General features: G+C 42.1%; 1 protein-coding gene across 1 annotated transcript; it reads right to left on the bottom strand.

Annotated features, from left to right (window-relative positions):
• Positions 1 to 670: 670 nt before the first annotated feature.
• LOC126284754 (larval cuticle protein 16/17-like) lies at positions 671 to 13,712 on the bottom strand. Its single transcript, XM_049983899.1, has 4 exons — positions 13,639 to 13,712; positions 8,349 to 8,467; positions 6,529 to 6,727; positions 671 to 1,139 (listed from the first exon to the last, which is right to left on the bottom strand). The coding sequence occupies exons 1-4, from the start codon at positions 13,645 to 13,647 to the stop codon at positions 996 to 998; spliced, it is 471 nt and encodes a 156-aa protein (XP_049839856.1). The 5' UTR covers positions 13,648 to 13,712; the 3' UTR covers positions 671 to 995.
• Positions 13,713 to 14,008: the final 296 nt, after the last annotated feature.

The following is a 14,008-nucleotide window of genomic DNA, read 5'->3' as shown; positions in this document are numbered from 1 at the left end:
ATGTTAGGTGGCTCAGCCTGTATACTGCGTCATTTATACAAAAATGCCTTCTTTCATGGACCACTAATTTTTCTTGTTTTATTTCAAATGGCTGAAATAGATTTATAATCAAAGCTACAGTTTTGATTGGTCTAATTTGACCCCATCGCGTTTCGGTAGAACCACCATTAATACCAAAGTCACACAAAATAATAGTTGGATACTGTTTGTTACGCTTGCTGCAGACGTGTTCGTATCTCAGACAGTGGTGGGAACAACAAGATAACATAAATGAGAAATAGATAGAGGATGTATAAATATCGTCTTCTGCATCTCTTATGATTCAGTGTCGAAGTATCTTGCGAGCATAGGCCTCCTAGTCTCCTTACTTGTGACAGTTAGATATTAACAAATAATTTGTCATATCGTCTAAAGATCATTAACACTCTCCGATACTGTCTAGCTGTGAGAAAGGGGAAGATATCTTGCTCTGACGACAAAGAGAATGACCTGCAGCTGAGAAAGCTGCAGGATTCCTTGCAATCCGCTGTGTATATCTGTACCTGGAGCTAATGGGGTTATATTGGTAATGGAGCCAGTTACAGCCACAGAGAACAGTTAAAACAGGCGCATATGTTGTTATGTTACAATATTGACGAATCGGTTGCTCTGGAAAAAAAACACATTCATTGAGGGAGGCGAGATGCATTCATATTTTGTTCTTGTTATTGTGTTATATAGGATTTATTGCTTATAGAGAAGTAATGCACATTTGTAACGAATGGCTCTGACCCCAAATCTGCTGCTCTGTACATCTCGTCAGTTGCTTGTTTATACGTAGTAACTACTGCTACTCTATGATGTCTGAGGTAAAGGCCGTAGTCCGTTGTGGTCGCGCGTAATTGTCGTCGCCGTGACGTCATATGGAACCATGGATTCTTGTCCTGCGCAGCTGCAGGACCTGTCCCAATGACGCCTACGGTGGTGTGAGCCAGCTGGCTGCTGCTACAGCGTGCTCACTCGATGAACCTGTGGCCGACGTTCTTCCTGGCTGGCGAAGACGGCGGGGGTGGCGGTGGCAGAGGAACCTTCGACGGAGGAGCCACGTGCGGCTCTACCGCGATCCCCGTCTGCTTTCCAGACTCCACCTGGACTGGTACCTGCAAACAACCGGCACCAGCGCTTGTAGAGGTGAGTAGATGGTGGTGCCAGATGGGGGGAACGTGTCTCTAACTTGACTAAAAGATAGAAATACAACAGTGGCAAAAACTGCTTATGTCACTGTTATGACTACGTGTGTAAATATCTAAATAATTGGCTTGTAGTGTGTAAACAACTGAGAGTTGTTCACAATTTCATTTATGAATGACTGGAAGTTTTTCTCAGATAACGCTGTAATCTGCATATTCACAATAACTGTAACGGTTACACTAAAGATGGAGTGCCTTTATATTGTTGTTGTCACTATGGTCTTCAGTTGAAGAATGGATTCATGCCGCTTTCAAGCTAGTTTTTTCCTGGGAAAATCTCTTCATCTCTGCACAACTACTGCAACCTAGAGCTATCTGCATCTGTACTCGAACCCTGGTCTCGCCCTAGAATGTTGGGCCCCTGCACTTCTTTCCGTCACTAAACCGACAATTCCTTGATGCCTCAGGAAGTGTCCTCTTTCTTCAGTAGCAACAGATTTCAGAAGATTCTTTCTGTTATTGTCTGAATTGCTTATCATCCACGTTTCATCTACATCTACATCTACATCTACATCTACATCTACATCTACATCTACATCTACATGACTACTCTGCAATTCACATTTAAGTGCTTGGCAGAGGGTTCATCGAACCACAATCATACTATCTCTCTACTATTCCACTCCCGAACAGCGACCGGGAAAAACGAACACCTAAACCTTTCTGTTCGAGCTCTGATTTCTCTTATTTTATTTTGATGATCATTCCTACCTATGTAGGTTGGGCTCAACAAAATATTTTCGCATTCGGAAGAGAAAGTTGGTGACTGAAATTTCGTAAAAAGGTCTCGCCGCGACGAAAAACGTCTATGCTGTAATGACTTCCATCCCAACTCCTGTATCATATCTGCCACACTCTCTCCCCTATAACGCGATAATACAAAACGAGCTGCCCTTCTTTGCACCCTCTCGATGTCCTCCGTCAATCCCACCTGGTAAGGATCCCACACCGCGCAGCAATATTCTAACAGAGGACGAACGAGTGTAGTGTAAGCTGTCTCTTTAGTGGACTTGTTGCATCTTCTAAGTGTCCTGCAAATGAAACGCAACCTTTGGCTCGCCTTCCCGACAATATTATCTATGTGGTCCTTCCAACTGAAGTTGTTTGTAATTTTAACACCCAGGTACTTAGTTGAATTGACAGCCTTGAGAATTGTACTATTTGTCGAGTAATCGAATTCCAACGGATTTCTTTTGGAACTCATGTGGATCATCTCACACTTTTCGTTATTTAGCGTCAACTGCCACCTGACACACCATACAGCAATCTTTTCTAAATCGCTTTGCAGCTGATACTGGTCTTCGGATGACCTTACTAGACGGTAAATTACAGCATCATCTGCGAACAACCTAAGAGAACTGCTCAGATTGTCACCCAGGTCATTTATATAGATCAGGAACAGTAGAGGTCCCAGGACGCTTCGCTGGGGAACACCTGATATCACTTCAGTTTTACTCGATGATTTGCCGTCTATTACTACGAACTGCGACCTTCCTGACAGGAAATCACGAATCCAGTCGCACAACTGAGACGATACCCCATAGCTCCGCAGCTTGATTAGAAGTCGCTTGTGAGGAACGGTGTCAAAAGCTTTCCGGAAATCTAGAAATACGGAATCAACTTGAGATCCCCTGTCGATAGCGGCCATTACTTCGTGCGAATAAAGAGCTAGCTGCGTTGCACAAGAGCGATATTTTCTGAAGCCATGCTGATTACGTGTCCATAAAAGGCTACACTGCTAATATCTTCAGAAAAGACTCTCCAGCACCTAAATTTACATAAGATGTTAAGTAACTCCTGTTTTTCAGTAATGCTTTTCTTGCTATACCCAGTCTGCATCTTGTATCCTCTTCACGTCGGCCTTCATCAGCTAGATTGCTGCCCAAATACTAAGACGTATCTATTACTATTAAAATCTTTTTGCCTGATTAAGACTGATTACGTTCCTTTACCTTTGTTGATGTTTATGTTCAAAAAAATGTTCAAATGTGTGTGAAATCTTATGGGACTTAACTGCTAGGGTAATCAGTACCTAAGCTCACACACTACTTAACCTAAATTATCCTAAGGACAAACACACACACCCATGTCCGAGGGAGGACTCGAACCTCCGAGCGTTGATGTATATCTTACAGTCATTGTTCCAGGCACTATCTATTCCACCGAACAACTCTTCCACGCCCTTTGCATTCTCTGACAGAATTACAGTCTCACAGTTAAATCACAAAGCCCGTGCAGTTGTACAAAGTCATTGTGCCAATGTGGCATAGTACGTGACACATCTGCCTAGTGAGCGGGAGACTCGTTTTCAAAACTCACTTTAATCTGACTATATCCATCGTGATGTCTGAGACTTGAAAAGGTTTCTGCACTGATACGGTTTCATGCGATGAAAACCTCAAAGTGGTTGTTCCTTCTTCCTGGACTTTAACACTAGTTCGCAGGTACGTCTTGGTTCTTCTACTGCTTCCGCACTGTGCATATTGAATAGCATCATGGATAAGGTATAACATACCTCACACCCTTCTCAACCACTGCCTCCCTTTAATGTCTTTCGGCTTTTATAACTGCTGTTTGGTTTCTTTAAATAATTTTCCCATCCTATATTTTATCTTTTCTGCCTTCAGATAATGCATGCTTTCTCCGAATTTAAAAACAGTATAAACGTATTTTCCCATTCTTTAACCTACCCTACAAGATAAGTAATAGGATCATCATTGCCTCGCATATTCTGCATTTCCGCCGAATGCAACATGATAATCCCCGAGGTCATCCTCTGCCAGTTTTTCTATTCTTCTGTCAGTAGTTTGTCTCGATAGTTTGGTAGAGTGAGTTATTAAACTGGCGGTTCGGTGGCTTTCATAATCGTCAACTTTTGCTTTCTTTGGATGTAAAATCTGAGAATGTTTTGCCTGTCTCATGTATCTTAAACACCAGATGGGTTTCCAATTTGATCGTTTAATGCTCTGTCAAATTCGTCTCTCAGTATAACATCCCCCATCTCATCTTCATCTACTTCCTCTTCCCTTTCTATAACATTGTCTCCGATTTTATTTCTCCCATAGAGCCCCTCTCTATATTCGTTCTGCCTTCAGCTGTCTTAGTACTGGCTTGTCATTTCAGCTCCTGATACACAAACAGCTGCTGCTGTCCTCTCCATAGTTCCTTTTCATCTTCCTATAGGTGTCATCTATGCTTCCTCTAATTATGTCTGCCTCTACACCCGTGTATACACTAAGATTGGTAGCATTAATATTTTCTGCCTAATCTCTTTTGAATACAGATTGCATTTTGCTAGTGTGCTACGAATGAACCATAGTCAGCCACATGTTTCATCTACGACAGAGTCTGGGTGACCGTTCCTTTTCGTAGCCCAAGGAATTTCTACACCCAGGAATCTGTATGAGTTGACTAACTCTAAAGTCTATCACTATGATTGTAACAATACGATATTCCGTTTTTTTCGTTTCGTGACCTGCATAAATTTACAGTTTCTTCATGTAAAGTAAGTTGCCAGTGTTTGCTCCAGTTTGAAATCCTACCAATCACTTATCTATTTTCACAGTACTTCAGTAAAGTTAACTGATCGTCTGCAGAAAATCTAAATTTTCTACTAATATCGCCTGCAAGGTCATTAACACAGACCGCAAATCTAACGCTACCAAAAATCTTCCGTGAGGCACTCCTGAAATTATGTCTGCTTATGTCTACATGTTGTTTCCTCCCTAGCAAGAAATTCTCAACACAGTCGTAAATTTTGTTTGATACCCCACACATTAACGCTTTTTTTAATAATCATGTGCTTTTAGAAGAATTCACCTGTATTCTTTCATCTATTGTTTTCAGGATACCATCGGCGAAAAGCGCTAGTAGGTTTCGTATGATCGCTGTTTTCAGAGTCGTTGCTGGTTGGCTTCGAGTGTTCCCCTCAGTCTTGGTCATTTACTCTATGCTTTTTTGACAACCTCATTGGAATAATTGGACTATTTACAACCTAAATTTTAACCTGTGCGTCATATGTATTCAAGACACATGCTGCATCTGCAATCAAATGTAGCATCTCAAATCAGTGATGGTAGGCGCAAAACACCAGACGACTGTGTGCTTCTTCTTTACTTTCGCATTAACTACTCGACCATAAAATGGAAAAAACCTTCCTTCAGTCTGTTAATTGCCTTAGCATGTGTACCACCTGAAACATTACATTTGAAATGCTTCAGCTTCCGCGTAAAACATTTTAAGGCGCGTAGATCGCTGTGCTGTTCAATCGATTTTATAACAGCTATTTTAGCTGATTTCATTCTCCAATTTCCAGGCACCGTTCCCCAGTGACAATATTCATTCCCTCTTCTAATACGTCTGCGCATCTTTTGTTTTTAAACCATTTTATGCCCTACGCAACCTCAACACTTCGCTTAACATTTCTAAACTGCTCGGATATGTAGCATAAGATATATTAAGGAAAGATCCAGCTAATTTATTGTGTCCCTAAATAAAGTCTTTCGGCATGATGAGGCAGACACAGTGTGTCCTCGACAGTTTCGATGAGCAGTAGCTATTGCTACCTGTGTCGATGGAGAGCAGATGTGACAGTTTCATAATTCTGAAATGTTTTTTTGATTGCGTCTGGTTAAGAGAAATGTCATCGTATGTTAGTGGCATCTTCTTGATACCAAATAAGTTATACGTGTGGATAGAAATTCAGCCTTTACGTCTTCTGTTACCTAATATCCTCCCGCTGCCTGTCCTAGCAAACCACATCCGACGTGTGTCTCTAAAACATCTGACCACAATACTTAAATATAATAATGATTAGGTTTCAAGTTTCTCTTTTCAAATCTCGCTGTGGCTCATCAAGTTCGTTAACCTAAATGGACTTTGTAAGCTGACGATTCTGTATTTTCATGTACCTATTGCAGAAGTGCCATTGCCGAGAAAGAGATCTATTAACGCTAGATACTTCTCTCTCCACGTCCCCTCTTTGTAAAACCGAATGACATCTATCTAATGAATATATTACTGCACGAACGTCAGTTTTCCTATTGTACAAATTTCATGAAGCAAATGCATCGGAATTATTAACTTTTCCGATTCTACTGGTTTAACATGTAATGTAAGCAATGAAGTACATCTTATTTAAGCTAACTCACTTGTACGACAAACTTTTAGCATATTATAGCATTTTTATATGCTGTTCGGCTGAATATTGTTCCCTAGATATTCTTTTAAACAACTGTCTTTCGCTTGTTTGATGTACGCCACAAACTGGACTGGATGATTTACACACGTTCTTCCTTACCGCAGGTGGTTCCGGCTTGGGGATGTGCTCTCCTTCGGCATGGAAGCCTTGCTCGTTGGCTTCGTACGTCAACTCGATTGTCTTCTCCGACTGCTTGTCAATCCACGATGATCGACCCTTAATGTCTGGCACAAGCTTATCATCGATTCTCTTGAGCAACATAGACTCTTCTCGCACTGTACCATCTGGAGAGTTGTAGCTGAAATGGAAAGAAGTATTCAATGTAAATGTAATAACTGTTTTTCATAGTCTGCAGTCGGTTTTCATGTGATGCTTTGAGAAAACAAAGAAACAAAACTGGGAATAAAATAAAAATACTATTTACCATAAACGGAAACAATAATAAGCAAGAGATTTTGTGTGCTCCTCTTCCAAATATCAATAATTTCATAAATTTTAATATGGAAACTTATTTACTTGTTTAATGATGATTCAACTCTCTCTGAAGGATTGCTTTCATTCAGGTGTTACTATGGTCGTTTATATTTTTTTCCTACTTCTGTTAATAGTTTCAGAGATCATGACAATAATCGAATGATACTACACATTCTTTCGTATGTATTTAACACGTGTACATTCCAGTTGTTTCCCAGAGACGTCCGGCGTTGCCGAGCGGTTCTAGGCGCTACAGTCGAGAACCGCGCGACCGCTGTGGTCGCAGGTTAGAATCCTGCCTCGGGCATCGATGTGTGTGATGTCCTTAGGTTAGATAGGTTCAAGTAGTTCTAAGTTCTAGGGGACTGATGACCTTAGAAGTTAAGTCCCACAGTGCTCAGACCCGTTTGAACCATTTATTTCTCAGAAATATTCGGCTATTGACTGTAACCTAACTTTTTCTGGTCCGTTGCGTCAGTAAGTGTGTATTGTGGTACCACTAGCAGGTTTCGTTGGGAAAAATGAGAAAATTATAGCATTTTTCTTTGACTGTGTCGAAACAACTGATTTATTTAAGACTGTGGAATGAACTTTGTTAAAGTAGTAACATTACCAACAAAGGTCTGATAACAAAAACTTTAATTGTTCATTAGTAGCACTGCAGACGAGTACGTATATTTTAGGGCTGAGCATTAGACTCATCAGGTATTAGAAATTTTTGAAGAAAAGTGTATTCAGAAAACAGGGCTTCACAACAACGCAACGTTGAAACTGAATGGCCAGAATTCTAGGATAAAATTTACGTGGAGGAGCGAAGAAGGTTAGAAAAAGTGAGAGTGAATAAATACTGAATGAGGCTGCCCTCCCATTTCTTCGAAGCAGTCATTCAAAACACCAGTTGCCCTACACTTCATTTGAGTGTCAGTCACTCATGAAAGTGATAACATTGTTCAGGTTTGAGTTCATTAATGTGACATGTAGTATATTTTTGAATGTGAGTAAGCAGCTTGATTTTGTTTAGCTGTTGTCCATTTCACATTAGACCGATGTATGAATGCGAAATACTGTCACTTATTACCACGGTTGTGTACTTATTAAAGAACTATTCCTATTAATGAGAGTACCTCATGTAACACAGTCAGTTTGTCAAAACACCTTGAAATGCTCATATGCAGTCAGTAGTCAGAGTTCCAATGATCAGTCAGTTGGTTGCTGACTGTCGACTTCCTGCAATCAAGATCCTACAGCTTGATACGTAAGATCTATCGACAGCAAGCCATACAGTCATATAGCATGGGCCAGGACAGAGTTTAAGAAGAGAAGCTTATCCGAAGACTAAAAGGATTAAAATACTTTATACGACCAGAGGGCTGCAGCAGATGAAGATAACGCAACTGTGAGGAGACAGTATTAGCCGAGACTGAGAACCACTCCTTGGTACTGACCTGAAGGTGGCGTGCCAGTTGTTGGGGTCGCCCACGGCGGAGGACGACCTGAAGACGGCCCTGGGTTTCGGCGCCTCCTCAGCCAAGCAGGCGCCCAAAAACGCGACAGCAAACAGCAGCTGACACATAAGCAAGACCGCAAGTCACCTCCAAGCGTACCTCACACTCCAAACACACTTTGTTTCCTTAAAGACACTGAAGAGCCACAGAGTTAATTTATTCCACGTATAAGGTTCTACGTTCTTCCGTAACATTACTCTTAGTGACACTCCATTATGCAGTTAGTTTGGCGAGAACACCGTCCACGACTCGAACACATCACATTTGCGTTTTAGCTTTCCAAGCCTTGAAATACACTGAAGACCCAAAGAAACTGCTACAGCTGCCTAATATCGTGTGGGGCTCTGCGAGCACCCAGAAGTGCTGCAGCACGACGTGGCGTGGACTCGACTAATGTCTGAAGTAGTGCTGAAGGGAACTGACACCATGAATCCTGCAGGACTGTCCATAAATTCGTGAGTACGACGGGGTGCAGATCTCTTCTGAATAGCACGTTGCATGTTTTTCAACGATTGTTACCCATGTTTTCTGTTCCGTTTTATATTCCTGTTCTGGGATTTTTCTTGACACCCGTCTCATCATGGAACTGAACGGGTGCTGAAGACCTTGCTGTCGTGCGTCCAAAACCCCTCTACTACTACTACTACTACTACTATTGTTTCTGGCCCCAGCGATGTCGGATATTTGATGTTTTACAATGTTTTACCGGATTCCTGATATTCAAGGTACATTCGTGAAATGGTCGTACGGTAAAGTCCCCACTTCATCGCTACCACCGAGATGCTGAGACCCATCGCTCGTGTGGTGGGACACACCAACTCTCTTAAATCTTGATAACCTTCCATTCTAGCAGCACTAACCGATCTAAAGACTGAGCCAGACACTAGTTGTCTTATATAGGCGTTGCCGACCGCAGCGCCGTTTTCTGCCGTTTACACATCTCTATATTTGAATAGCATGCTTATACCACTTTTTTGGCGCTGCAGTGTATTTGCAATGTATTAAAGTAGTTTTCGGTATATTGTTTTTAATAAGTTTATTGTTTTTAATAAGTTCAAAGGCGAAAAACAATAATTAAAAATTATTTTGTTCACTTCTAGAGATTTGACATGTCTATTGACGAATAGATATTTTCTGTTAATGATAAGCCCTTTCGATTTTCTGTATCAAATTTTAGTTTAACTGAAAATTTTAAAAAAAGTTATTTTTAAAGATATGAAAAATATAGAACACGACCAGATCGTAAAGTTTCTTTGTCTGTACGAAATTACTTGCTTTATTTACTTCCATTTAAGAAATTGATGTTGTGGTACCGTATTTCATGCTTTTTTATACTGCAATAACTAAGACGTATCATGAAGCTATAATTGATTTGAATAAGACGGTCTACTCATCATTATCAGCTAATTTCACCTAACTGCGGATTGGGGAGAAGAGAAGTTTGTGGCACAACTTGACTAGAAGAAGGGATCGGTTGGTAGGACATGTTTTGAGGCATCAAGGGATCACAAATTTAGCATTGGAGGGCAGCGTGGAGGGTAAAAATCGTAGAGGGAGACCGAGAGATGAGTACACTAAGCAGATTCAGAAGGATGTAGGTTGCAGTAGGTACTGGGAGATGAAGCAGCTTGCACAGGATAGAGTAGCATGGAGAGCTGCATCAAACCAGTCTCAGGACTGAAGACAACAACAACAACAGCTCATTTATAAGTGCAATAAATGCACATATGGTTATGTATCAGCTGTTAGCGCATTGTATACCAAGACGCAAATAATGAAGGTGTCGGCATGTTCTAAGTATATCGTCGATCCTGCTACATATCAATCATAAAGCAAAACATAATACGATGTAGGTATCCTCGCTCCTACTGGCAAATGAAATAGTTTAAATAAGTTACCCTGCACAATTTTTTATTAACAATGGAGAATAGTTACGTTGTGCTATATGTGGGAATATTAAACAGCATTAGAAGAACTAGGATTTATTTTAAGCTATGCTTGATGGCTGTGGACCCAAGCACAAACAAAATACCATAAGGAGTTACGAAAGGTAGTAATTTTCCGGAGTGGATTCTTTTTTTTTTTTGTTTTCGAAATAAATACTTTCATTATTTACCAATTGTCTAACTTTTCCTCCTTAAGCTACAACCAAAATTGTTATACTTACGGCACGTTATGTCGCACACACCATTACGTTTATCATCCGCCCTAAGATTCTTGTACTCATAAAATATATTATGAGCAACACCAAAAAAATTATAAAAATTTTGCGTTCTAGTATGCGGATAGGAGATGAAAAAGAGGAACGAACAAGAGACGCTCTCATCTGTCCATTGCTATTGCAAAAGTTAGGATCTCCAAAAACAACGGAATAGCATGTAGTGCGGCAACAACATCGTATGAAGTCTTTCCAAATAGAAATGGGTACAAGCACGACCTGCTAGAACCAACAACATAGTCCCCTACTTTTCACGCTGCATTGTTTCTTTCTCGAATACAGGAACAAAAAGTGTCAAACAGCAAAACGTAAGAATTCGGGATACTGAACAACACGACTTAATTGTTTAATATAAGCGAGTCTCGTCATGACTACGCAACGCCAGTTTGCTAGGAAAACGTGATGATACTTGTTCTTAGCTGATGAAGTTTCGTCTATCGTTATTTAGACAAGTTACAATACTGAAAAATATTTAACTTGTCTTGATCGTAAACAGTCGTCTTCAGATCATTAAAACCTAGCGACACTTAGGAACTCTTCATGTATAGTTACTCACTCTAATTAGGTTTTAACAGTCAATGGAAAACGGTATCCTTATAAAAATTTGCGATTAAGACAAACAAAATTTTGTAATCACATTCAGAGCATGACCAAGTCAAGCATTACAGAACTGATTATTTGCCCAAATTCAAGAACACTCGCGTAATATATTTTTTTTTTTTCATACACAACATCATCCAGTTACATTTCCAACCAGAAAGTCGATGCAGTTTTAAAGGAGACAACTGCTATAATGTACTCTGAGCCGCCAGGCGAGGAAAGTAAATTTTGTTCGTTGTCTGGCTCTTCCAAATTTACAATACGTCAATTCTATGAAGTTCTGAAAGAAATCAGATTTTTGTAGAGACAGAAATAAGACGTTACACTGGACCAACAAATGCGAGATGGCGCGAAATAGGGTATCAGGATTTATACACTCCTGGAAATCGAAGAAAGAACACATTGACACCGGTGTGTCAGACCTACCATACTTGCTCCGGACATTGCAAGAGGGCTGTACAAGCAATGATCACACGCACGGCACAGCGGACACACCAGGAACCGCGGTGTTGGCCGTCGAATGGCGCTAGCTGCGCAGCATTTGTGCACCGCCGCCGTCAGTGTCAGCCAGTTTGCCGTGGCATACGGAGCTCCATCGCAGTCTTTAACACTGGTAGCATGCCGCGACAGCGTGGACGTGAACCGTATGTGCAGTTGACGGACTTTGAGCGAGGGCGTATAGTTGGCATGCGGAAGGCCGGGTGGACGTACCGCCGAATTGCTCAACACGTGGGGCGTGAGGTCTCCACAGTACATCGATGTTGTCGCCAGTGGTCGGCGGAAGGTGCATGTGCCCGTCGACCTGGGACCGGACCGCAGTGACGCACGGATGCACGCCAAGACCGTAGGATCCTACGCAGTGCCGTAGGGGACCGCACCGCCACTTCCTAGCAAATTAGGGACACTGTTCCTCCTGGGGTATCGGCGAGGACCATTCGCAACCGTCTCCATGAAGCTGGGCTACGGTCCCGCACACCATTAGGCCGTCTTCCGCTAACGCCCCAACATCGTGCAGCCCGCCTCTAGTGGTGTCGCGACAGGCGTGAATGGAGGGACGAATGGAGACGTGTCGTCTTCAGCGATGAGAGTCGCTTCTGCCTTGGTGCCAATGATGGTCGTATGCGTGTTTGGCGCCGTGCAGGTGAGCGCCACAATCAGGACTGCATACGACCGAGGCACACAGGGCCAACACCCGGCATCATGGTGTGGGGAGCGATCTCCTACACTGGCCGTACACCTCTGGTGATCGTCCAGAGGACACTGAATAGTGCACGGTACATCCAAACCGTCATCGAACCCATCGTTCTACCATTCCTAGACCGGCAAGGGAACTTGCTGTTCCAACAGGACAATGCACGTCCGCATGTATCCCGTGCCACCCAACGTGCTTTAGAAGGTGTAAGTCAACTACCCTGGCCAGCAAGATCTCCGGATCTGTCCCCCATTGAGCATGTTTGGGACTGGATGAAGCGTCGTCTCAGGCGGTCTGCACGTCCAGCACGAACGCTGGTCCAACTGAGGCGCCAGGTGGAAATGGCATGGCAAGCCGTTCCACAGGACTACATCCAGCATCTGTACGATCGTCTCCATGGGAGAATAGCAGTCTGCATTGCTGCGAAAGGTGGATATACACTGTACTAGTGCCGACATTGTGCATGCTCTGTTGCCTGTGTCTGTGTGCCTGTGGTTCTGTCAGTGTGATCATGTGATGTTTCTGACCCCAGGAATGTGTCAATAAAGTTTCCCCTTCGTGGGACAATGAATTCACGGTGTTCTTATTTCAATTTCCAGGAGTGTATTTATATAGTACTCTTCGAGACGCGTTAAGTCCACAATAGGTATAAACTTCCTCCTTCCAATCTTTGTGTGTTGTTCCTAGTAAAATTTTGAATGCGTTTATTCTTCCCAAAAATTCGACTACTTCGGTCTTTAATGCTGTATCTGAGAGGGATATTCGTAAAAGGTAAGCTAACAAAATTTTTAACGTAATTGTGGAAACAGTTTCCTTAACACTTGTTTTAACCATCGCCGTTGCGAAAATAAATTTATGACAAGATTAGTGATTTTGTCCATTTACACTCAAATACAACCGTACGTACTTTCTCTAAGTAATACCGCTTCAGAAGACAATTCTGTCTCCACCTTGGCCGAATTTTGAGTACACTATCCGCTGATAACGGTGACGTGGAAAATGAAATTGTCTTTTAGTAGATACGTAGCTGCGGCGCCCGATATGAAATAAACTTACTGTAAGGACCTTTATATTGTATCTCTTTGTGTAGTGACCGATGTTCACGGCCTTTGTCATAATTCTGCCCTTAGGAGTACTTTAAATGCAGTATTTCGAGAGGACCATACGTTTGCTTTGTTTATTGTGTGGTGTTTGAACACTAAGGAAGAAGCAACACTCACCTTTATCATGATGCCCAGTGTGTTTTTTTCGAAGGCAGACTGACATACCTCTCTTGGTTGCTCGCATTTATACCTGCTACCCGCTGCCCCAGCACATAATGACCTTCTTAATCTTATCCGGATGCGGATCAACAAATTGAAATCTGTTTCCCACTAGGAGGGTCGTTACTCCGGCACTCGCAGTCTCCTCTTGTTTATGACGTCTACCGTTGTGTGCCCAGATCACAATACTCTCGGTATTCCCCATCTGAAGTTGAGTATTGTTCGTTTGGCACCCTCAGCAGTTCCAAAATACTTCAGCAACTTTGTAGGGGAAAACAACTTTCTTCCCATTTCAGTCTTCCCCTCGTCATCCTAAATTAAGCATAAG

This window comes from Schistocerca gregaria, chromosome 8, assembly GCF_023897955.1.
Source record: "Schistocerca gregaria isolate iqSchGreg1 chromosome 8, iqSchGreg1.2, whole genome shotgun sequence".
Taxonomy (NCBI): Eukaryota; Metazoa; Arthropoda; class Insecta; order Orthoptera; family Acrididae; genus Schistocerca; species Schistocerca gregaria.
This window is presented reverse-complemented; position numbering and strand designations above follow the sequence as displayed.

What these genes read in the sequence shown, in the direction of transcription:
- LOC126284754 (XM_049983899.1), bottom strand. An exon ending in AACTGGCACGCCACCTTCAG is followed by an intron (nt 6,728 to 8,348) that starts GTCAGTACCAAG and finishes TTTCCATTTCAG; the next exon opens with CTACAACTCTCCAGATGGTA. An exon ending in CCAAGCCGGAACCACCTGCG is followed by an intron (nt 1,140 to 6,528) that starts GTAAGGAAGAAC and finishes GGTTGTTTGCAG; the next exon opens with GTACCAGTCCAGGTGGAGTC.